The sequence below is a fragment of the Folsomia candida genome, unplaced genomic scaffold, assembly GCF_002217175.1.
Source record: "Folsomia candida strain VU population unplaced genomic scaffold, ASM221717v1 Fcan01_Sc033, whole genome shotgun sequence".
Classification (NCBI taxonomy): domain Eukaryota; kingdom Metazoa; phylum Arthropoda; class Collembola; order Entomobryomorpha; family Isotomidae; genus Folsomia; species Folsomia candida.
In genome coordinates this window covers 881,795-905,949 of record NW_019091225.1, presented here as the reverse complement: position 1 = coordinate 905,949, position 24,155 = coordinate 881,795, and the positions used below count along the sequence as shown (strand labels likewise).

The following is a 24,155-nucleotide window of genomic DNA, read 5'->3' as shown; positions in this document are numbered from 1 at the left end:
TCATTTCGCACCATTTTGCGTTACCATTCTGCACAAAAACATAAATATGCACAAATTGGCAATCATCAAACACTATTTTATTATAATCAAGTTGTCAAAAATAGTCACAATTAAGATGTTTTAAATCTAATTTTGCTAACTCTTAACCTGAAGAACCACCAGTCGCTGCACCTCCCAATTTCGTGGCGTTACTACTGCTAGATTTTATTAAAGTTTTGCGATACTTCCTCTTCTTTCTGATCGCTCTTTTGATAGCGATTGTCCTCTTCTCGTCCTTCCTCTTAGCGTTTCTCGCCTTTGCCTTCACAATGGATCTCAGTTCGCGTCTTTTCTCATCGTAATCTATCCTCGCATCCATTTCGTCTCTCTTTAGAAAGTAGGAGTCGAGTCCAACAAATCGGGGATCTTTGGCTCGAAAAAAGAATTCACATTTTGGAATTACTGCTGCTGGTGCAAGTTCTTCAGTTGGTGAAACTGTAGAATTCTTCTTTTTACGTTTTTTTGTCCCATCGACATTGTCGTCCTCATCATCCGAGGAGTCGTACTTGAAGGGGTTGGACTCCCAGAATTGTCTAGGGGCACCAGCAGCACTACTGGATGAACCTTTGTCTACTTGATCTTTTTCAAAATGTTCATCGATTTCACCTCCAAACTTGGCTATCAAGCTGAATCCTGCATCTTTAGTCTGACTACTATTATTATCTTCAGAAGAAAATAAAGACTTCAGATTGGATGCAGTTTTGTAAGTTGCAGGTTCACTGGATCTGATGGGAGGTTCTGCCGGAGTTTCAGACTTTTTACTACTAGGTTTTGATTTAACTGTGGTTTTTGGTTCATCCAGAGTCGTTTCCTCAGATTTTGGAAGTGGATCTGTGTCCATGTCAGGGTCGTATCGATCAATCAAAACCGAATTGTAGGTAGACTTGTCCCTTTTCTTGTGGTCAAATGGTTTTGGTTGTAGAGATACGTTGGTACCGAGAACATCGCTTAAAATATTCATTTGTGTCTGTTTCTCTGCATCCGTTGGTAAAACTATATCCTCGCCACCATCCTTGAACCGCTCGTCAATGTTGAATCGTTCATCAAAACCCCACTTGCCACGAAGTTCAAGAAGGCGCTGTCCCCCGGCACCCTCATACTGCTTTTTCAGCTTAAATTCGTGACCTGTTTCGTCATCTTGGTCATCATCACCACCCCCGAAGAGATCCATTTTAGGTTTCTTGGCTGAATTTAGTGACGGATCGTCAGAAGATGTAAAATTGTTACTGATATTGCTTTGAGATAAATAATTTTTAATGATGTTATGTTGTTGGGCCTTTATTTCTTGATTTTTATGGAGCGATTGTTGTCTCAGTAGATCAGAGTTCTGCTGCTTGTGTTTTCTGAACACGACACCCTTCGGCGCGTCAGCCGCAGCTGCGTTGAGAGCGAGGATATTCCCTGAAGCTGGTGGTGGGAAGATTGGTCTTGAAGTTTTCGAGTCCTCTTGAAACAACCTCTGATGTGGCTTGACGTCTAAATTGGCTGGTAATTTCTTCACTGGTACTCCAAATTCACGCGGAGTTTCTGATTTTGATCTTGACCCACTAGTGATGGCGACAGGATAACCAGCAATTCTGCAATACGAATAATTATAAGGTTTTCACAACTTTCACAACTAACGTGTCGACATGTGAAATTTTAAGATAAATAAATACCTCTGAAACCTTTCGAACCGAGCCTTATCTTCTTCAGATAAAGTTGTCTGTTGGTCATCTTCGGAAGGTGATTCTTTGGGGACAGGCTTAGTCGGAGGTGGGCCATTAATTAAATCAGCTCCTGTCAACAATGGAAGGGATGTATTCAGTTGTTGCGACTGTCCAAATCCGAAGGCACAAAGTCCCTTAAATTTTGGGATTCCGGCTTCCTCATGAAAGTCATCTTCTTCACTTTCGTTTTCACTTTCCTTGTCATTTTCATCAGAGCCGGGAAATGTTTTCCTCGTTCCAACAGCAGCATTAGATACAATTTCAAAATCAAAATTATCTGGTTTTCTCGGGGTCACAAATTTTCGTGGAGCAGTTGCATCCCTATTGTTTTGATAATTAGGTTTTTGTGGAGATAAGTTTGTCGAAGCGGTGGAGGAGGATTCACCTGCTCGTTCTCGTTTTAACTTATCTAGAAAACTTTCCTTTGCCAATTGCACTTTGATAAGAGTTCCTTTCCATTTGGTATTGTTCATTAGGTCGATTACTGCAAGAGATAATTAATAATTGGTTAGCTAAAAATTATCTGGCAAAGTTATCATTGTACTAATACATTGTCAATGACAATCATACCTTTATGCAAATGAGGAGGAGGTAGTGTGCCACTATTACTCCCTCCAGACCCATGAATGTCGACATAGCCGAAATAATTATCTTCATTTTTACACCTAATTTCTACATTCCCGACCCGAACGTCTTCTTGATTTGGTCTTGACCCCCCTTTTAAAAGCAACTCAAACTTTTCTTTGAGTTCGTCTTGCTTCACAGTTTCGGCCAAGTTCCCAACAAAGAGTCGCCACTTCCGGTGCTGACAGATTGTAAATAAGATCAGTTATAATTTAAATTCGTAATTTACGAATAGGGTTTGTTTATATGTATTTTGTAATTCTAAATACTACTTACCTCTGTAGCCATTGCTCCTTTCTGATGTTGTGTCACGTTGTTATCTGGTGATATAGCCATCAATGATATTCTTTTAAACTATACATGTATATTCTAAAATTTAGAAAAATAATTAAAAACTCTTCAAAACCAGTTTACATAAAAATCCAAGGTTGCTTGACAACTTTAGTATTACAAGGTTGCGACAATTGCTTAGACGACTGAAAAACCTTAATTTTCGAAAAGCCTGGAGTCTGTAGACTCCAGTGTGCGCCGCACAAATTTTCACCCAAAAAATAAAACGCCCAAAATTTGTCAACACTCACATTTCGTTCCCTTGAATTAATTTCGTAACCATGGATACAAGAATCAGTGCAGTTGTAAATGTAAAATCGGCTATTTCGGCGTTCCGGCAAAAATTTGTGTGCTTTAATTACCGTTAGCGACGGCCCAAATAATTAGCGCTTCAAAAATGAAGGTTTTTGAAGCTCTCGAAGCAATTGTCGTAACCTTGTATTATTATAAATTGTCAAGCAATCTTGATAAAAATCATATGAACTGCATGTTAGGCTGTCCACGTGAAAGTTTGAGTGTTGCGCAGTCTCACTTGCCCCATCCATTTCATTCAATCAAGGCCTGACAGGAGCAGGTTAATTGAATGGGTGATCTAAAATTGCATGCGAACGAGCCACCATACCGACAGTCCTCAAACTAAACCACAACTAAACAGACTAAAATGACGATTTACTTCTTGTATGATGGCTCTCATGTTGGGGAAAAACAAGCAGATCGGAGTGGGGTCCATCCAACCACAATGTGTATCTAAGTTGGTTTATTGACCGTGGTCAGAAACATTAGTTAAGAATTACTTAAAAATTATTTCGAAAATATTTGTCATGAAGAAATAATGAGAATTTGAAGGTTATCGTAATTTGGTAACAAGTTTGGTAACATGCTACCTGTACCTGACGTTGAAACTGAGTCTCAACAACCTCACAGAATTTTATACATAAAATACATGCCTTGTATGTGTTGTATATAACATTCTAGTGATGGTGGTGATGAGTGATGACGTAATGTTTATGTTCTCAACCAAATCAAAACATCACGTGGCTTGCATTCTCGCTGAACAAAGAGCAATGGTACTCCCTCTGCTTATATTAATAAAACTCTATGCATTCAATGCAAACTTTTCTTATTCGCATTTTTTATTTTGCATTTTTTCATAATTTGAATTTCACATTTATTTGTCATTTGCAGCAGGAGGTTCTGGTTTCTGTAAATCACTGCACGCTGACCCTATCCGCTTAGAACCACATTGGCGACGACCACAAAGGAACCATACGCACGACGCTTCACATCGCGACCTCGGCAGGGGGACTACAGAGGTAAATTTTCAGAAAGGCTTATTACAAAATATTTATGGAATCTAATCGAAACCGTTTTTTTAATTTATTTTTAAAATCCAGACAAGATGGGAGGAGTATTAGGTGGCATGAACCCTACTGTGACGTCGGTCAACGACAACAACAGCCCAAACGTCCCAATAAATGTTGTTCTCACTCAAGATGTTTTCGATCGCTGGGAAGGAATTGCTGCGGAGAGGGCGACAGCGGCAAAGGAGCAACTTCGACGACAGCAGCAACAAAAAGCAAACCGAGGTTCTCCCATGGTTGCCGATGATAAAGGTATGAATATGAGCCAGAGGCTGTACAAAATTAAGTGACAAGTTTCAAAAAATTTTGTGGGTTGATCTTTTTGTAGTTGTTTCAACTGTTTACATTATTTATTTAGAGACAGTTTTAACACCACCGTGGAGAATGGAAAGTAACAATAAAGATGCGAATTCGAAATCGTCAGTAATTATTGACTCCCCGATTGAGCCTCCATCACATAACATAAAAACAATCGATTCTGAAGTTAAGGCTTTTCGAGGACTAGAACAACATGACCTCGGAGGAGGCGATCAGCACATTGTCGAGGATGAAGAAACTCGAAAAATGTCACCATTTCCAATTTCAGTTTACCAACAAGATGATCTCTTTCGCCCAAGGCGAGGAGTAGAAGAGTTGAATCCCGACGAATACTTGGAATCATCTTCACTGTCTCCACCAACTGATATTGCTGGGAAGGGCGATGACTTGGAGACGCCAGCACCGGAGGAGCATCATCTAGATTTCTTGAAATTGGATTTGACTCTTTTTGGGCCAAAGTCACCACCCCGAGTTCCTCCTCCGTTTATTCCAGACGTCAATGTAGAACTTCCAGAAAATTTGAATGTTTTGACGAACATGGCAAAAGACTGCTTAGCAAAACTTCCCGAAGTTGAATCTTTAAAATCTAGCGATTTCGGCGAGATTCATACGGAGATTGCGGTATGCATCATATTATTACGTTTTTATGGAGTGTCATTTAAGTCATTTTGTTACCAATTACTCATTGTTACGGATATCACTACTTGCAGGAGAAATGTCAAAAGGTGAATCAATTTTGGACGAATAAATTGGATTCCAAGATTGGAGAAGATGCGGCCAATTTGGATTCCGATATGATCAACTTTCTTGCAAGGGCGGAACGAGTCAAGCTCCAAATTCCAGGTCCAGTGCAAAATTCTTGTGCCAAGTTTTATGAAAATATTGCTCAATGTTATAGCCAGAATAAGAGAGAGGTTTTCAAGTGTCACGATCTCATGAAAGAATTTTCAACCTGCGTTGGTCAAAATGACTGGTCAGCAATTGGGAAGCGTCGGTCTCGGTAACTTCTTGTGGATATTAGTAACAACTAAACATTTTTTTTAATGCATCTGGATTGCGAATAATTGTACAATTTTTATTAATTGCAACACATAAGTTGACTCAGAAATCCCATTTGTTGAATTTTGGTTCGTGTACTCTCATGATAATCTTGTAATTAATTTGAATAACTAGATAACGATAACTAACAATCTAGAGTATCACAAAATCACTCATTCTATTAACGTTAAATATAGATGTCAACAAACTGTACAAATAAATGCACTAATCCTAAATATTTATGCTTAAATATTATTTTCATAATGACAACCGTTAACTGACTAACCCACCCAAACATAATATTTCACGTAGTTGACAAAAATACAAAGTCTATATGTGAATGCAATATAATATAAACTCTAAAAATATACATATGTAGTCAGACATTCAATTTACATTAAATTTGTATATTTTTCCGTTGGCTGGGATGGGACTTGTATAGTATTTATTAAAGTTGGCGACATTCCGATGGTAGTTCAACCTTGGCGTAGGAGAGATAGCAAGCCTTGGCGTAACCAGCAGATGCTGTGCATACGGCTTTCGATACAGTGTAACCAGGAGAGGAGGATAACCTTTCGCAAGCTTGTTGATAATCTTGTGGGGCAACGACTCCATAACAAGGTCTAGAAAAGAGTCGATTATTTATTATTCATGAAACAAAAATTTATGAAGTCAAATCAACATGAAAAGTAGTAGTACCTCAAAGAGGATGATCTACTTTCCAAGGCGTCGGAGCAAGCAGTGCTGGCTTCAGATGTAATGACTGGCATCGTGATGACAGGTCGTTCAGTGCATTGTTTTTCAAGTTTCCAACTTTCAGTGAATTGGTTGACATTTTCAGCCACCTATATTGATAATCAGATTGGGATTAAAATGATATCTATGTACATACTCATAGGGAGGGATTCTCTTTGAATACATATTGAATCTTAATTAAAAATACCTGTCCTTCTGCTGTGGTCAAGTCGTCGAATTTTTCCTGATTAAATTTCCCAAGCAGTCCCAAAACCTTGCCGTGATAAAATCCGTTGACTTTCACCGCACAAACGTCATGAAGAGAAGAGCAGCCAACTTTTACTCCCTTATCGCCTGTCACAATTATCCAGTTATTTCTATATTCAACCTTGAAGTGCTCAGTTTTTGGTTGTTGGGCATCCACATCGGTTGCAGTGTACGTTTGTCCGTTGACCACAATCTGTCATAGTTCAGGTTACTACTCATTCTAAAAAAACTAAATACCAATTTAATCACTTACAGTATTGTCAGACTTGATAGCGATCGTGTCAGTCGCGTCTTTGACAATGATGGCTCTCGCCACATTGGATCCGGTTCTCTCGTAGTCGACAGCAACTGTAAAGTTGCCATCTTCAAAGTCGGAGGCCAGGAGATATTGACAACTTCCATCGAATCGGAAGAACTGTCCGTCGAAAGTTTTGTAAAATTGGGATCCAAATACGAGACCGTAAGCTACAGAACAAATATACAAGAAATTTATGGTGATGGCGACAACAAGTTCGTAACAATTGGTATTAGTAATTAGACTAGTATGTTACCGTCATAAGGAGGAACAAATTCATTCACGCAAGCTCCATGTCGGAGCTTGTTGATCACTTCAGTAATTCCAAATCTGTAGCTGGGCAGATTGTACTGAACGACTGGGGGCGATGGGAAGGAAAGCTTTCCAAAGGATTTCAGCACGTCACTTAAACTATCAACAGCGTTTGGCAACATGACCTACAAATTCAAAATAAATCATAAGCATTTCCCAACTACTATGTACAACTGCATGCAAATAAATAATACTTTAACCGCTTGATCTATTTACTCACCGAAAGGTTGAAACCATCCTCGCTGCTGTCGACAGAGAAGACCTTTGCGCTAACCTTTTTCACAAGCTTAATCACTTTCTCATAAATTTCTTTGATGGCAACGGCGTCATCGACCTGAACATTTTTCGCCTTCTTGTCTACATATTCAGCAGTTAGTTGGACAATTTCTTGAAAATCTGCTTCTGGAATGACGTTGATGATGTAGTTCTTGAAACTCACTGCGTACTGTTTGGTCTCTTCGATAACTTCACTCAGAATCATTTGGACAACGTTGACCGTGTCTTTGATGAACATGCGGACCAGGTCGTGATCGATAAAGTCCTTGGTGAAAGAACGGATAGATCTCCACCAAATTGCGGCTTGGTCCAAAGTGGTTTCTAGCAGGCTGCGGATAGCGTCATTGATGTCTATTACATGATAAAGATGTTCATTAAAAAAGTGTCTTAATTTTGCAGAGAAATTATATCAAAGCTTATTAATCAATTCTGTTACCAGAAGTCTTGTCCAAAGCCCAGTTGATGCATTTGATAATTTCTGGCATAGATGCGGAAATACGTTCAGCAGTTTGTCCCAAGAGTTTCACCGAATTTCGGGCACAATCTGTTAACGCGGTCACGAAGGAATCGAAACATCTTTTCAAGTCGTCCATGGTGTAGGGGGCTCCGCTCGTGTAGTCTCCCAAGAGGTTTGGCAATTGTTCGAGTTGCTCCTTGATGATTGCAGCGAAAGTGTAGGCCATTCTTCGAGCAGCCTTCGTCACTCCGACCATGAATCGGACGAATGTTTTGAAGAAGCCTTTGGCAAGTTGGATTTGTTCCACGACAATTTTGGTGTCATCATGGGCGTCCAGTTCCACAACTAAATCAGCCCATTGATTTGTTGCAGCAGTGAGCGCAGCCTTCACTTTGGGGGCGGATTTGATCACGTTGGTAGCAACAGAGTTGAGTTCCTTGAGGACTTCGTCGAACGAAGAGGTTGCCAGTTCCTTAAGATTTTTGCCATTGCGAGAAACTCGGGCTTGAACCTTGGCCTAATAAAGTATCAAGACAAAATTAGTTAAAAAATCATAATTTATTATAAAATTAGTGTCCATTTTCGATCAAGTTCAAGTTACCCAAACGTTCTTGAAATTTTCCTTCTCCCAGTTGGTCTTGATGGAAAGAACTCGATTGTTGTTCAGAGCGAGGTTGAAGTCGGCTAGCGTCTTTTGTCCGCTGCTTTCATGATCGTATAATCCGACGACGAAATGGTCTTGTGTCTTGAATCCGACGATGGCTTCATAGTAAATTCCTGCCGGGCTATTGGCCGTGTAAGTTTTTAACTGAGCCTTTCTTGGAGAGACGGTGGTCAAGATGGCTTGGAAAATTCTACAAAAATTAATATGTGTAAATCAGTTTTTAGTAATAAAACATTATACACAAGTCGAAATACCGTGCGTCTTCCATTCCTGGGAAAAGAACCTCCTGTCGATACTCGTAGCCGGTAGCTTGGTCCTCAAAGGTAGAGATGAGTGAGATCAACTTGCCAGAATGTCCTTTAACCTACATGAGAGCATGTATTATGCTTATTTCTATCATACATATCAATTATTAAAATTGGAGCCAAAACTTTCTTGATTAAATAAAATACCTCGAAACTCATACGATTCATGGACAACAGTGTTTCGATCTTGGCCGTTTTGATTTCCTTGTCTCTGTTTTCGTAATGCAATTCTTGTTTGTAGGAGAGTTGCCCGTTCCTGGCAGTAATTTCAGATTTTCCTCCAAAATTCATGTTTTGACCCTGCAAGAACGATGTCAAATTTACACGTCAAGTCACACACCAAGCGATAGCGAGTACGAAATTATTTTCTTAATTAGTAAATAAATAATTAATTCATACCTTAGAAATGACGCTCCACTGTGTTTTGTATAAATTACCAACATCGGACGTTTCCTTGAGAGCCTTGTACGACGTGACGATCTCACTGTTCGCCTTGAAGATGTCAAAAACGGTTTTCACTTCAAAAGCTTCGCCCGCAATCGAGTACTTGGTGTGCACTTTCAAATCCTTTCCAACATCCGGGTGGCGGAGAATGAACTCGATATCACGACCAAGTTGTTCCTTGTGCTTTTCCGTGTTGAAAATTAGACTAATCTTCCTCGTTGGTTGACGACTTTTGTCAATAAAGAAGCTCAAGTCTAATTTGACATCGGTGGGTCCGGGATGTTGGCAGTCTAGCACGGTGGCAATTATCCGTTCTGGAAGGAGGAGTTCGGCCCCAAATTCGTGACCGTCTTTACGATAAAATCGGTATCCGATTGGGTCAGAGTTCTTATGGTTCAAAATTAGTTTGACCGTGTGATCCATTTGGCGTCCGTTTTCCGTCTTGGCAGTGATGATGGAGACACCAGTGATGGATTTCTGACCACCTGCGTCCGTCTCAGCCACAATTCTCAAACTGTATTCCACATCTCCATTAGCCTCGCTTTGATGTCTCAAATGAGCATCTCCAGAACGGCATCGACCTCTCTCTTCGTTGCAAAGCGAGACTTGAGCCCGCTTTTCTTTGTCGGATGTCTTCAAGATGGCCGTGCCCTTGATTGGACTTCCAGACTTGCCGACTTCAAAGGTTCCTCTGAATTGTCGTCCATCTTCTTCATCGCCCCGAGATCGGGCTAAGCTCGTGTCCTCCAGGCGGAACTTGCCATTGAGGTTGATATCCATTGGGGATTTAGATCCATCACCTTTAATTGTGACGGAACCATCATAGACTTTCTGAGCTCCGGACCTTTCCAAACTGGATCCATAGTCAAAGATGGCAGAGAACTTATCCTTGTTGCTTTCTAGTACTTTAAGGGTCACGGCGTGACGACCAGATTGTGACTTTTTAGCAAGTTTGACACTCATCTTATTGAGTCTTAGTTCCGGACTGTCCAACAGCAGGTTGGCTTCGAACCCTTCCGAAGAACGGCCAACGTCTCCCTTGGTGCTCAAAAATTTATTTCCGTCTCCCCACTTGAGAAGCGTCTCCACGTTGTACTTGTCATTGCTGATTTTGTCAACCAACAAGTAAAGTCGTCGTGGGGGTTCTTCTGCAGCGGACACAACCAAGTCGATGGATTTTTTTGTCGGGGTAATTTCCAATTTATTAGTAACTCGGAAAGCCAACTCGTTTGCAGTCTTGGCCAAAATGTCAGTTTCATAAATTCCATCGCTCGACTTTTGGTGAGTGGTTTTCAGTTCGAACGAAGTAGAAGGAATTGCACCCTTCAAGACGACGCCAAAGTTTGGAAGTTGGTGGTCAATGTCGATGTTGAGGGAGGATTTCTCTTCACGGTAGGTGAGTTGGATATCAGAAGTGAGCTTCTTGCCGGTCACTTTCCCATTACCAGAGATCAAGTAGACGCTCCTTCCGTCTTGTGCGTACTCGGAGAGAAATTTGGCCTCGTTGGAGAGGACGCTGGTGAGATATTTCCATTGGGCAGGGCTGCCATGATTAATGGACAGGGATCCTTCTTCCGTGTACTGCAACAACAACAAAAACGGTGAATGCATGCTAAATGTTACGGTGATTTGTACATATTCTTACACACAAAAAACTCCATCTAAATTACCTCAAAGTTCTTCAAAGAGTTGTACAAAACTCCAATTTTGTGGACACCTTCGACGGACTTGACGGCATCGAATGGCATGTTGACGGTGTATTTAAGGTCAAAGGTCTTCTTGGGAGACCAGACGTCGTAATCGAGAATAACGTCAAAGTCGCTGTTGAGTGCTCCTCGCTTACCATCGGCACTAACGGCCCATTTTCCCTTCTTGATGTCAGCCTTAAAGGTGCCTGAGATGGGTTCTTTGATAACAGAGCCACCAATCTCGATCTACAAGTTATTACAAATTTATAATAGAAATTTTTCAGGGTGCATAAACATTTTTGTTGTCCGTGGTTTCTCCTAAGGGGGTGGTGCAAGGATGAATATTTTTTTCAAACAAATCGAAAAATCAAAAGTTGGGGAATTGCATGCAATTTTGCCATGAATTTGGTTGTCAACCACTTTCAAAAATGAAATAAATACATTTAATCCTGGCCTTCATCTCCGAAAATGAAGAATAAGCTCGGAGATTGCTAAGATCGGTCAAGTGGCTGACCAGTAGGGGTCATATAGGTCGGATAAGGTCGTTGGTACAGAATATTATAATTTGTAAAATTAGGCTAACAACCAAATTCATGGCAAAATTGCATGCAATTCCCCAACTTTTGATTTTTCGATTTTTTTGAAAAAAATAGTCATCCTTGCACCACCCCCTTAGGAGAAACCACGGACAACAAAAATGTTTATGCACCCTGGAAATTTTTGATATAAAATCCATCAATATTCGGCAATTATGTATGCACACCTTTCCAGTATTACGTCTGTAATTTCCAGGCAGAGCTGAGCCTAATTCCCCATGGAATGAGACGTCCTTCTCTCCCTTGTAGTCAAACTTCACATCCGTGACGAGGTCAAATGTCGCTTCGCGAGGGTTCATGTTGCTTACGCGGTTTTCGAATGTGAAGTCGTACGGCTTTTCTCCAGGCAGGGTTAATTTCACGTTCATCTTGCCTCCCTTCGCCTTTAGTTTGTTTTCAAGGTTGAGGACCGTTGCCAAATTGTATGTCTTCCCGTTTGGTGAGGTGTAGTCGATTTCCAAATTGTCTTCTCCGTTAAACCACTCCTTCATGTGTTGTCCCTTCAGATTCAACTTTGCAAGCTTTCCTTCCACGGTGATTTCATTCCTGAAACGGATTAAAAAGAGTATGTTAATTTAACTGGTCATTAGATAACTTAATAAATTACAAGCTGCGGAAAAGACTGCATACTTGGAATCACACTGCAATTTGGAGAAGGATAGATTTGTCACACTCTTGATTGAAGCAGATTTTGAAGGATCCCTTTCAGCATCCCATTTCAAGTCAGCGTTCAAATTGTAAACATCTCCAGAATTGGTCAGTTTAGACTTTGCTTCAATCTTACGCCCAGTTGGAACCCATTTAATATCCAGTTGCATGTCGGACTGAGATCGAGAAATGGTTTGGCTCAATTTTGAATCCAAATAGTTCAAGACGAATGCCTTTGAGGTGAAAGTTGCTGGGGTGGAGCCCTTCGCGTGTTTGAACTGGGTGCTAAAGTCCACGTAGTTGTTACCCTTCATGTCCAATTTCATGAGGGCGTGGTAGCCGTCAGACTTTCCTCGGACTCCAGATTTGAATCTGCAACAGTAAATAGTATGCAAAATTAATGGCTTGTAAATAAGCATAACTCATCCTCAGTCAGTCATATGATAAATATCTGTAACCACTTACACAACAGGGTCGGCAAACGTGTCAGATGTAATTGTGGTGGAAAGGGTGCTTTCCATATCGGATTTTTCGAATTTGTAGGTCACATCGGTGTTGGCGTGATACCAAAATCCAGGAGTTACAGAGAGTTTTGATTTGAAATTTTGCTTGTGGTCACTTGCTTTGACGGATGTTTCGGTAAATTCATAAGTTTTTCCAGCATATTCAGCCTGTAATACATTAGACATATTACTAAATGTATATTTTTATGATAAACAAATTCAATTCAATTCTCACGGTTGCTTTCAAGACATAATCCAAAAAGTTCTTCCCATCGCTGTCATATCTGGCGTTTGACTTGAATGAGTTTACATTAAAAATGGCCTCCGCATGGCGTGCTTGGCCAGGAGCTGCTTTCGAATCAACTTTGCTGTACATGTCAACATTAAATCCGGGATGTTTCAAGCTTGTTTCGTGGAATATTTCGAATTCCTTCGGTGATTCAATCGTTGTCTTCAGTTTGTGAGAAAAGTGGACCTTTGGTTCTTCAACGCCTCGCGTGTAGGAGAGTTCAGACTGGTACGTGTGACCTTCCTTGCTAACTTCTCCACTAACATCAAAGTTGAGGAAAGATCGACGAGATGATCGGGTCTTGGTTTTGAATTCGTAATGACCATGTTTTGGCTTGCCAAGTTTGGTTTCAAACTCAAACGTGTGTTGTTTCTCTTGGCCATATTTAGCGTGGACTTTGGTATCGAAGACTTGCTTCTCCTTCATCACGTGCCCATCGAATGCAATCTTTCCAACCACTTCAGAAGCGAATTCCAAATTCTTGGCTTTCACTTCAAACCCGTCAGCCTTTTCTGGAACCTCGATGGTTCCTAAAATTATACATAAAAGTAAATTAGTTTCAGAAATATATATGCAAAAATACAAGAGTATTACAACTTAAATGCATACCTTTCACGCTTCCTCTCAGTTGTCGGAAGGGGCCAGCAGTACGGAGGTCAATCTCAACCTTTCCTTGTCCCTCGACTCGAAGAACTTGTCCCTCAATCAGTTTCACGGGTCGTCCACCGGGGAAGCTGTATTGAACAATTGGTTCGTACTTGCTCACACTGCCAGCTTTCACCTTCTTCAACTGCAACTTTCCATTGTACGCCTCCCCATCAGATACGATCTTAAGTTCGACTCCCTTCAACTCATCGGTAAAAGCGCGCTTGTAGTCAACATCAAGCTTGGTCCAGGGAGAGTCCAGTTTGAAGACGTACTCGGGTGTGGTGGATTTATACTGGGTGGCCTTCAGAGAAGCCGATACTTTTCTATTGGTTCTGGATCCCGGAGTGTCCAAGAGGAATCCGACGCCGAAATTACCATCATCTATAATACCAAAAATATTGCATTTTATTGTGTCAATGTATGGAAATATAGAGAAAGTTGGTTAAATATTACTTACCTTGGGTGTCCCTCTCGATCTTGAGATAATACCCTTCCATTGAGGACTCTGATTTTTCCACAGACAAGGAGAAGACTGCTTGTCCATTTAGCACTGGGAATGGAGCTTGTCGAGAAACTTGAGGGATTTTCATATCAGTGCAGAACTTGAGACCCAAAAAGTTGGAGAAGGCGGTCAAGCACTCATTGTTGGCCAGTGATCTGCAAAAATTTATTAAGTATGAAATTAACTTAACATGTAAATATAAAAGACCCGTGATTTTGAATGGTATGCTTTACTGACTTTGTGGCCAACTTGCTCTGAACTTGCGTCTTCTTTTCCATGCTATCCTGAGGTTGCTCGATCCAGTAAAGATCGCTGCGAACACTGTAATAATAATAATGTAGATATGTAAGTAATCAACAATCGCAAGTATGTAAGTACATAACTATATAGGTAATGAAAAATCCTTAATTTGCTTTTGCTCACTCAATGATTTGAGTCCTTTCTTGGGGAAGGTTGAATCTGAATTCGAACTTTCCATCCTCCTTTACCAATTTGACATCAACTCCAGCAGCAGAGTGAACTTTTCCTTCCAATTGAAGACCAGTTTCTACGGGACCTGCTCCAACAGTCATTCTAGATTTTAACAAAGTTGCAGCGCTGGGCACGAATTTTGCTCGCATGTCTGAAGGCGCGGCACGGAAGAGAGATGTAATGTCGACATTTCCATTCATTTGCATTGATACGATGCTTGTTCCTTCAAGTTCGAGGTTCAAAGGGAGACCAGCGAAGGTTGGGAGGACGAGCTCTTCGTCGATAAAAATTACGGGGTGGGTCAGGTCGAATTTGGTATCTTTTGCTCCTTCCAACAACTTTTCGAATCCGGTCCTAAATTTCTTGGCAATGGATCCTTCTCGGATATTGGTTTCGCTGAAGCTCTCGACCAACATTGATGTTCCCAGTACTCGGATGTAAACGTCACCCACGCCATGATCTCCAACACGCTCTTCAATGTCAACTTGGTCTCGAATAAAGTCAATTTCATTCTGGCTAGCGTCAACTTTCAAATCTCGTTTAAATCGGTTGCGAACACCTTCAACGAATTGGGACAATTTCGCGGATCCTTTGCTAATCAGATTCTCCAAATCAGTTTGACGAATTTTTCCAGCCGGTCCAAAGTACTTTTCGACAAGATGCTCAAAGTCTTCGGCATAAACTCCAAGCTAAATATTTGTACATGAATCAAGCAATCAATTAGAAATTACATTGCGTAATAGTAAATCCGTAAAATGCACCGCTCATCATCATTACCTCGAGCACATTGTAAGATCTCCCAAAAGCGTCAACCGTGAAATTGGCATTGGACATTCTGGGCAAATAGGAATCCTGAGAGAAGACCAGATTCCCGTCAAGTGATCCACCAACATTCAGATTTGGGAGGAAGGTCGAGTATTCGCTGTTTCTGGAGAATTTTCGCATGTCTTTACTGAGGCCTTCGGGGATTGTAAATTGACGGAAAATATTCTTCAGGCCTTGTTTCGAGGGGCTGGCCGTTTCCAGCACATTCTCAACATGGGAGGAGACGAATGACCCAACTGAATAAGAAATGAAGGGTTGCATAAAAGATTCATTTTGCTGTAAAATATTTTGTCATTGTATTTAAAATAAATACCCTGGCTAGATTGTTCCGCGTTTAAGATTGTTTGGATGGCACTGACATCGTCCTGCTCGACACACTTGGAGAGGGTCAAGTAGGCCTGAATTCTGACGTGAGAAGATTCCTTGTTATCACCAAAGACGCGGATAGCCTTTTGCTTCAATTGTTGTTGGCACGGGTGTCGACGGAAGGCATCGAGAGCACGAACCTATTTTTTTTTCAGAAATTTATATGCTGTTATTTAATAATTTTCGTTTCATTTAGGTTACCTTGAGTCGCTCGGGGGCTGTCTTGTCGTCAATAATGCTGGAAATTGCTGTCACTGCGTCGGGCGTGAGTTTGTCCAAGTTTCCTAACGCTTGGAGAGCAGCAACCACCTTTCTCAAGCCTTCCTCATCGGTAACGGAAGGACGAACGTGTTGAGCAATCTTGTTGACGAGGGCGACATACTCACTGTTGGAGGCACAGTCCTCATTCGTCATTCGGCAATATTGATGTCCAACTCCGGACGCGGTGAGCAGATATTTCGCTTCGATGTCAGTCTTTGAGATCAGTGAGCCTAGCGCTGCAAGAGCTCCGATGTCTGGGTGTGGGGCAAATACAGCGTTTGCGAGGAAAAGGGTCTTGGTGTGACATCCGACCTCATCTTTGGTAATAATATCAGAAAGGAAAGCTATCGATCCATCAGAACCAGAAGTGGCGGCAGCATCAAGGAAAATTTTTTGCAGTTTATCAGTCGCTTTGCTGCACATGCTTCCGCTCGTGATCTTTTCATACATTTGCTTCACGTCTTCCTTGCGCACCGTTTTGAGGGTTTTGATCAATTGGAGGTAGAGCCCAGGAACTTTGGAGGAGACAGCTCCATCCTCAATTTCTTGGCAGATTTTCTTTAAGAAATCGACACTTTTTGTGGCGGTGGCCTTCTGCCTGGTCCCGTCTTGAATCTCAGCGTGGTCATACAAGATGGAAGATGGCTTTGTCGTGACTTTGGAGCTTTTCGTGATTCCATTCTGAGTGGAAACGAGGTTGAGACTAGACTTAATTTCGGTGTGAATTCCGGTGCTTTGGGTGGAGAGGAAGGGGACTTTGTGACTCTCGATACATTGGACCTGTAATCGAATAGTATCAATTCAGTTTTAATTCTCACAGCTTCGTGATGATGACCAAGCAATAACGACTAATTAAATATTACTAACATGCTGGAAAACGCCATCCTTCAAGTCTTGTGTGCACTCTAGGGCGGAGTCGATCACAGACATGGAGTTGTATTTCTAGACAAAATATTAAACATGTTAGAATTTATTACTGCGAATTAAAAGTAAAATTGTGTGCTGTCTGAATTACGGATGGGACATCGTATGGCACTCCCAAAAACACGGTGGCTCCTCCATCCCGCTTCGTGCAAGAGTTGAGGTCCCTCGTTTTCACGTATTTGTCACCAGAGACGGAATAAGTCGTAGGGCATCGACCAGAAATGTCGGTCTATTTAAAAAATTGCTGATTATATTTTACGAATTACGACAGCAAGAGATAAAAGTAGAGCAAATAGCATACTTCCGTTGAGACATCTCCAACAGCGTTTTCTGCCGTGTTGGTCAGCATAGAAATGATGGCTCGCTTCACGTTGCTGGACCACGTCGGGTCATCCTCAGCGACGCAGACGCTTTCAACTTGCCCATCTTGATATGAAAATCTAAGAGATGACCCTTCAATATCGTCGACACGGCTGATTGCCTAAAAAAGTAAGAAAAAAATCATATTTTAAAACAAGTTCTTCATGATTAGATTTCGTCATAACTTGTACCTGTCCACTTGGATTTTGAATGGCCACTTGTTGGACGGTGAGGATGAAATCGCAAGGAGACTGAGCAGCAATGACAGCTTGACCTTTAACCTTAATTTTTGCTTGTTCGTCAGTCGACCCTAAAACCTGGGTGATTACTTCTGTCTCAAATCCATACGTGTATGATTTGCCTTCCTGATAACTAATTTTTGATACTTGACCTGCAATCGTGAAAGCAAAGATTATAAAGTAATCATTTTAATTCAGTCTGGGGTTCAGTCGGATCAAATCTGTTCTCTCAACCAGACGGACATGATACATTTATTTTCTAAAAAAATGGGTGAAAATAATGCAGCGTCAACAAATCGAGTATGTAAACTTGGTCAGAAGAACCAAGAGCATCAAACAAAATAGCAAAATAGTCACATTGTTGAACTCCAGCAGGTTATCACTAGACTCTGCCCTTGAAATGTATCGTCTTGCATATTTTACAATTAATTCCAGCTACTTATAAAATATTCCAAAATTGGCCGACTGGCTTAATTTTCATGCAAATAAAACGGAGAAATGGATATATAATAATGTCAGATATAAAAAGATTTTTCTTACTCTGTCTGCAAACAGGAGTGCATGATGACCTTGGGGCTGGTGCTGAAATTAAATTAACACAGTCATATTATTACTGTTTGGTTAAGGACCTATCACCGGTAGTGCATATTCAACATTCACGTAGGTGGAGATCGAAGAATGTCGTGTAACGCATAACTTTACTCTGCCAATCAACCCCATAACGATAATAATTACAGGGCCAATATTTAATCAGACTCTGATCAAGACAATTAGCAACCTCGCGACCACGAGAGGTGTACAAAGTCAAGACCACGATACGAAATGTTCAAAGTCCACTTTACACCATAATATCTAGTCTTATTTGACCACAATTTTTTTACCCAGAAATATGTGGCAGGCTAATTTATGTAAAAAGCGATACTCAAGTATTATATTTTCCTTACCAGAGAAAGTCGTCGGAAATACGATGGCGACGAGAGCCAACGCGACGGCGAGGCGCGACCGGTGGAGCTCCATTTTGAACAGAATCACTTATCCTAGAAATTTATGATAATGTGGATGCGACGACAACGATATTCGTCCCGTCCAGTGTGACACTGAGGAGTGATCCGTCAGTCAAACTCAGATCCAGATTCGTCGTGAGTAATAATTGATGTCCAGTGTATGACACGACCTTTAGTTCCAGATCCCAGTTGCAAATCTCTCTATCTCAATGAACTACACATTAATCAAAAAGAAAATTCGCAAATATTAAATAGATGAAGAGACTCATTAATAGCGAGGGGGGTAGGTAGAAGGGTGGAGTAGTAGGAGAATATACATACTTAAATATCTATACTTATCAAACCCTACCTAAATTTTAGCATCTCTTTTGAACAAGATACACAAGAACTTATTGCTTAATTAATGTCAGAAGAGCTCATAAATCGTGAATTTACATAATCAAGCTTCATCATAACTATTATACATACATCGATCTAAAGCTGCGGTTGATGGTCCACTTTAAAATGAGACTAATGAAAAATCCATATGCTTAATCAAACTTTTATAATAATAAGAAAACTGTTTGCTCAAGAACAAGAAGACTAAACATGAACGTGGATAAGTACATATCAACTTGTCAAAGATGTGTTTATTCTCATTTAGCAGTTATCGTGTCACCTTAAGATGACCCCCGAAGGAAATCATAACTCCGTGTGCATTAGTTATTTATTCCCACTTTGCTCTCCTCAGTCTGGCTTGACAGTTGGATTAATTAGAGAGATGATAACTGTACAATAATTCTTCTTATCGTGGCAAGTCTGCTGTTGAATTTATTTAACGGAAGATAAAGGTTATGTATGCTTTAGGTATTTTTCCAAACCATTTTTATGTCTTTTCTTAACGATACGATGAGGTAACATGGGACTTATCGAGATTATCTATGTACTTCGGTAACTGAACTCTCTCGTTTGCTCAACTTTTAGGTTTTTAGGTTGACGTGAACTTGACTAAAAATCGAAAATAAGACACGGCATTCACTACACGATCCCGTCCGACAGACGCAAAATGTTAAAATGTCATCAATGATGATGATAACATGGCAAGAGTTGATACACGAATAACTTTACCTGTCGTCTAAGCTGAGGAGATGAGACAAATCCAGCTCAGCTATCTCATTATTCCCATTAGTAAGTACTTCCACCACTAATTTTACTGACTCATCTAGCCAATTTTGAGACAATGAATGCTCCCAGCTTTACAGGCCAAGTATTTCAGTTTCGTGCAATACTGACGGGGATGCCAAATTAAATCCGTGTCTAGAAAGTCATAGTCATTACCGTCCTATGACATAAAGCTAAAGACTAAAAGTTCAGTGAGGTACGTGCAAAAGTTCGATCTTCTCGTCTCATTGTTACGAAGATGAGATTGGTTAAATTGATGCTGCTTCTTACTACTTGGGATCGGAAATTCGCCTCCGTAGTTGAAACTAGTTTGGACATAAACCTGTCGATGATAGCAATGAACTATGAACTACCCAAGTAATATTTGGTTGATATTATCAACACGATAATTTTAACCCTTCGTCTCACATCTTTTAAGTATGAAACGTGAAAATAAAGTTGGATAATCAAGTTGCGAATTAATTAAAACTGTGTTCCAAGAAAAAGTTGAGAAAAGTTTGAGGTATCGAATTGATCAAGTTTTAAACTAATAAATACATATTCCGTAGCAGGTTAAATCTCGGTATCCCGTTTCATTTATGCATATTGAATTTATGAACATTCATGTTGCAATTTTATAAAAATACGACTAGTTTCAAATTAAAAACTGGATTTTATACAATTCAAAATGCAAAACGAAAAAATCAACCAAGTTTTAATATTGAATTTACGTCACTTTGGAGGTATGTAATCATCAAATTTTTGTCGAGGTACAAAAACTTGCTATATAAATTATTTGCGATGCCTACATGTACAAAAAGTCTGAACCCATTTCGTGGTTTGACAAAAAAGTGTAAAATGCAGGCAGGTGATAAATTGCATAACTCACCTCTTGAACAATGCAATGAATTAAGTCACAAATCTGGGTTCTCACGTTTCCCTTAAAAACTATTTGCATCACTATCTCAGCCAGAGTGGGTTAAATTATCAGATGAGATGGTGAGTCGTGGCATTTAATTTCTGGTATCAAAAGCCCAGAACGAATCAAGTATATTCTACCACCAATTATGTCAATCAATCAATGTTCGTGCATCTAAAAAGGAGGAAATGAAAGAAAGTTTGATGCTAAACCCGACCCAGAGTCGTTTATGGAGACTTGTTTCATGAATGTACTCCACATAATTGCTACTGCCAGTTCGAATTGCATAATTAATTGCGACGAGAGCAGTGATTCTCGTAGTAAATATTTGTCTCATCTCACACTTTCACTACTTGCTACAAAAGGTGCATCGAGCTCCTAAATATACGTAGACGAGTCAATACTATCGCATGCATGTATATTCAAGGGTAATGCAAGAATTGAGACAATTGACAAATGTAAATAGCTTCTGTTCTCTCTTTCCCATTATCAAAATTGTAAAAAAACGTCAAGTTGAACGAACACAAGGCCACCTCACATCGATTGAGATGCATAGTTTATGTCTTTAAAAGTGTGTAAACTAGTGTAAAAGATCACGATAAGATCAATCAAACGTATGTAAATCATGTAAAATAACACTTTATTATCAAATCACTATACCTTTTTAAATCTCTCCCAGTTATATAATGTAGATCAAGTGGATTTCTGTAAACATTTATAGAAAATAAATTAGTAAAAAAAAATCTCATGCAAAACTTTTTCAAACAAATTCTTTTCGTCATTAGCCTCACGAGGAATATGACTAAACTGGAATCGAGTCTAACGAAGGTGTGTAATAGTCATGTGCAGGGTAAAAATAAAGACGACTTTACCGACTTCCTTTAACAACACGGTGAAGCAGAGATCAACACATTTTTTGACACCTTATAATCATTTGCTCTTTGATAATCATGCATATACCGAAGTAGAAATAGAAATGCAGACGTTATTAGTTGGAAGAAAAGGTATAAAAATAAAGGTGACTTGAATTTCATACATACATACATCTTCAAAAAAAGAAGCGTGAGTGAAGCAATAATTCTTCCTGACGCAATGAAATGAGATGTTAGTTCTTTGTCGATAAATATTTACACTATTAAGTAAATTGGGTTTACATAAATTCTGGTAAACAACTGAAAAGTTTTAACGCAAGAAAACCGTGTTACACAATAAATACTCGACTTTTCTGATTTTTTAAAGTATTTACTTATTTATCAGGATTATTTGTTTTGAGATGAAACTTTGATTTTAAGAACAAAGTAACTCACTTACCTTCTTTTCTTATTTATAAAAGTCTCAAATTTCCAGGGATGATAGGAAGCGTCGCGTCTCGAAGGAATGCCAACTGTTTGTTATGATGACTGTCAATTAAGTATAAAATGTCATCATATCACGGTTCGTCTATGCCGTAAAAATCTTATTATTACGAAGATTGAGAGTGACAAACTTTGCCCAGTCACGGCACGAACAAAGTCCAAACTGGCAGCGTTAATTTTTCTCACTTGTCAATTTATTTATATGACGATCTTATTAGCTGCTGGCACCTCACTCCACCAGTGACAAATTGTTAGTAATTCGTAATTTAATAAGTCACACGAACGCCTAAACCTGAACTAAACCAGGATCGACGAGTGATTGAAGACAGATCGAACCTTTTCGTCATTATTAAGCATTATCCATAAATTGGTGATGGGAAATCGAACTACATATGTAGATACCTAACATTGTTTACGAATACATAACTTTCGTCAGGTTTGTCACCAAATCAGTAATGCTGCATAATAAGATGGTGATGGATTATTGTTAATCCAGGTGAGGGTAACATTATTACATGACTTGGCTTGTCTTTTTCCTTCCGTTTCACTCACTTAAACAGAAGTAATTATGACATTATTATACAACATGATCCCAGCAGCAGCAATTAGAGCATCGAGTGTAGCATTACTTAAATTAGATTAATAATATTTCTGTGTGTGCAAGTACGTTCTGGTATCATCGAGTCTTTAATGTTTTGACAATAATTGTCACAAATTATGGATAGCTCATCATATCGATGCGAATGATGCCATGAATAATTCAGTGGAAGAGACGAATACATATAAAAGAATTTATAGATGCAGAATGTGCCAAACCTTGAGAAAATGAGATATCGAATCACAATCCGACCTGCGTCGTGTATGACGCTCATTTCTACATATAAACTTAATTATTCATCAATAATCTATCACGAATGATGTATGTTATTCACTCCCGACCTAAAGCAACCTCCAATTTCTCGAAGAAAAGAAAATGCTTATGATTGACATCTAATCCATTGCTGTGTAACACATTTCTCCAGGTAACGTGACGCGTTATGCCGACCCATCGCCGGTTTATAACAATTGATTTGATAAAAAAAGTCTGGATGACAATAATTGATGTCCCATTATGAAGTAATCGCGTCTTTCATTACCTGACGACAGGAAATTCCCTCGCATAATGAGAATACGTGGAAGTTACCATGTTTCAACTACAAATGAGTTTCTCTCTTCGAGGACAAGAAAAGGTTATCGTCAATTTCCCAGAAGTGAAATCACAAATATTTGTTTAACTGGATTTATATTAATTATGGATAAATTCCTGAAAGAATATCATTATCTGTTGCATATCCAATGAATGGAGTACAAAGTTTAATGGTTTGTAGAACAAAGCTTTCACTAATAAATGTTACAGATTCGATAACCCAACCTGAAACGTGCTTTGGTGCAGGTCCTCAAATCTCATCATCAAATGCACATCTATGCATCTCTCTTTGTTAATCGCTGATTGACAAAAATTACAACAAATATTGCACTGCATGCCATCGATGAGACCAAAATCAAGGATTGTGATGTGAACTTTGGTCGTTACAAAATTGCGTGTCCCTCAAATTTCAACTGACAATTAAGTAAAAAGACCAATGAAAGTGTAGGAAGTTGCAGAAACTGTGGACATTTTTTTCCAGAAATTGGAATAATAAACAACAACACATAAATACTAAGAAATAACCAGTTACGCAAGTTTCGTGGACACGAGTATTTATCACATTTACATATATTGTACCAAAAATGGGTGAATTTAAGAGAGCTAAGGTTAAAGTACAACTCGTGTTTAATTACCCAAAACAAAATCAGGAAAATATTGGGATGCTAATAATAATCACCAACAAGAAGATGATTGATGATACAATAAATGTACTGATTTTACATCTCTCTCTGCATGTGCGTCAATCGATGCAGTATTAAAGCAAGCAATTACTTACTATAAGTTGCCTAATGCCTGCCAACCAAAAATTGATCCTCAATCATATTCACTGCATTTACATACATAAACTTATTATTAGCGTGTTTTCTTCGTGGCAAGTAGGGAGTCATGAAATGAAAGGTTTCTTGACGTCACCGAATTTAAACTAATTTGTATTCTCTCAATGAAGTGGAACGAACTTGACGATGACTTCATACCTTGAAAAGAAACTTTATCTGTAAGGTTGCCAATCGCTGGAACCGAATTATATGCTATTTTTTCCACCTCTATGTTGAAT

General features: G+C 39.5%; 3 protein-coding genes and 1 long non-coding RNA gene across 6 annotated transcripts; 2 read left to right on the top strand and 2 right to left on the bottom strand.

Moving 5' to 3' along the window:
- Window positions 1–55: 55 nt before the first annotated feature.
- LOC110860715 (nucleolar protein 8) lies at window positions 56–3,225 on the bottom strand. Of its 3 annotated transcripts, none has more exons than XM_022109809.2 (5): window positions 3,187–3,225; window positions 2,649–2,741; window positions 2,319–2,553; window positions 1,698–2,232; window positions 56–1,616 (listed from the first exon to the last, which is right to left on the bottom strand). In XM_022109809.2, the coding sequence occupies exons 2-5, from the start codon at window positions 2,706–2,708 to the stop codon at window positions 143–145; spliced, it is 2,304 nt and encodes a 767-aa protein (XP_021965501.1). In that variant the 5' UTR covers window positions 2,709–2,741; window positions 3,187–3,225; the 3' UTR covers window positions 56–142. The 3 variants fall into 3 exon arrangements, with proteins under 3 accessions (XP_021965501.1, XP_035716349.1, XP_021965500.1); XM_035860456.1 differs by lacking the exon at window positions 3,187–3,225 and adding an exon at window positions 3,138–3,155; XM_022109808.2 differs by lacking the exon at window positions 3,187–3,225 and having other exon boundaries at window positions 2,649–3,162.
- A 35-nt stretch (window positions 3,226–3,260) lies between these two features.
- LOC118439286 lies at window positions 3,261–5,623 on the top strand. The gene is made up of 5 exons (XM_035860460.1): window positions 3,261–3,769; window positions 3,888–4,015; window positions 4,097–4,315; window positions 4,422–5,002; window positions 5,092–5,623. The coding sequence occupies exons 3-5, from the start codon at window positions 4,102–4,104 to the stop codon at window positions 5,383–5,385; spliced, it is 1,089 nt and encodes a 362-aa protein (XP_035716353.1). The 5' UTR covers window positions 3,261–3,769; window positions 3,888–4,015; window positions 4,097–4,101; the 3' UTR covers window positions 5,386–5,623.
- On the bottom strand, window positions 5,432–22,180 carry LOC110860566 (apolipophorins). The gene is made up of 31 exons (XM_022109627.2): window positions 21,869–22,180; window positions 21,218–21,262; window positions 18,439–18,712; window positions 18,035–18,076; window positions 17,447–17,646; window positions 17,197–17,376; window positions 16,987–17,124; window positions 16,839–16,913; window positions 15,912–16,751; window positions 15,658–15,850; window positions 15,297–15,580; window positions 14,472–15,208; window positions 14,286–14,369; window positions 14,004–14,203; window positions 13,508–13,927; window positions 12,845–13,428; window positions 12,572–12,777; window positions 12,089–12,478; window positions 11,626–12,004; window positions 10,845–11,108; window positions 9,130–10,755; window positions 8,878–9,030; window positions 8,680–8,789; window positions 8,363–8,615; window positions 7,741–8,278; window positions 7,249–7,655; window positions 6,973–7,153; window positions 6,675–6,886; window positions 6,363–6,614; window positions 6,119–6,264; window positions 5,432–6,042 (listed from the first exon to the last, which is right to left on the bottom strand). Exons 3-31 carry the CDS (start codon window positions 18,509–18,511, stop codon window positions 5,868–5,870), a joined length of 9,342 nt encoding a protein of 3,113 aa, XP_021965319.1. The 5' UTR covers window positions 18,512–18,712; window positions 21,218–21,262; window positions 21,869–22,180; the 3' UTR covers window positions 5,432–5,867.
- LOC118439287 lies at window positions 19,486–20,862 on the top strand. Its single transcript, XR_004837337.1, has 2 exons — window positions 19,486–19,665; window positions 19,732–20,862. It is a non-coding gene; the product is annotated as an uncharacterized LOC118439287 (long non-coding RNA).
- Window positions 22,181–24,155: the final 1,975 nt, after the last annotated feature.

Bases quoted from the DNA above. Each gene is read 5' to 3' on its own strand.
- LOC118439286 (XM_035860460.1), top strand. From the start codon at position 4,102: ATGGGAGGAGTATTAGGTGGCATGAACCCTACTGTGACGTCGGTCAAC. The intron at 4,316-4,421 runs GTATGAATATGA...TTATTTATTTAG, and splicing joins CATGGTTGCCGATGATAAAG to AGACAGTTTTAACACCACCG. The intron at 5,003-5,091 runs GTATGCATCATA...CACTACTTGCAG, and splicing joins AGATTCATACGGAGATTGCG to GAGAAATGTCAAAAGGTGAA.
- LOC110860566 (XM_022109627.2), bottom strand. From the start codon at position 18,511: ATGGAGCTCCACCGGTCGCGCCTCGCCGTCGCGTTGGCTCTCGTCGCC. The intron at 14,204-14,285 runs GTCAGTAAAGCA...AAATTTTTGCAG, and splicing joins CAGAGCAAGTTGGCCACAAA to ATCACTGGCCAACAATGAGT. The intron at 12,778-12,844 runs GTGAGAATTGAA...AATGTATTACAG, and splicing joins ATTATGTCTTGAAAGCAACC to GCTGAATATGCTGGAAAAAC.
- LOC110860715 (XM_022109809.2), bottom strand. From the start codon at position 2,708: ATGGCTATATCACCAGATAACAACGTGACACAACATCAGAAAGGAGCA. The intron at 2,233-2,318 runs GTATGATTGTCA...TATCTCTTGCAG, and splicing joins TCCTCCTCATTTGCATAAAG to TAATCGACCTAATGAACAAT. The intron at 1,617-1,697 runs GTATTTATTTAT...TTCGTATTGCAG, and splicing joins CGGTTCGAAAGGTTTCAGAG to AATTGCTGGTTATCCTGTCG.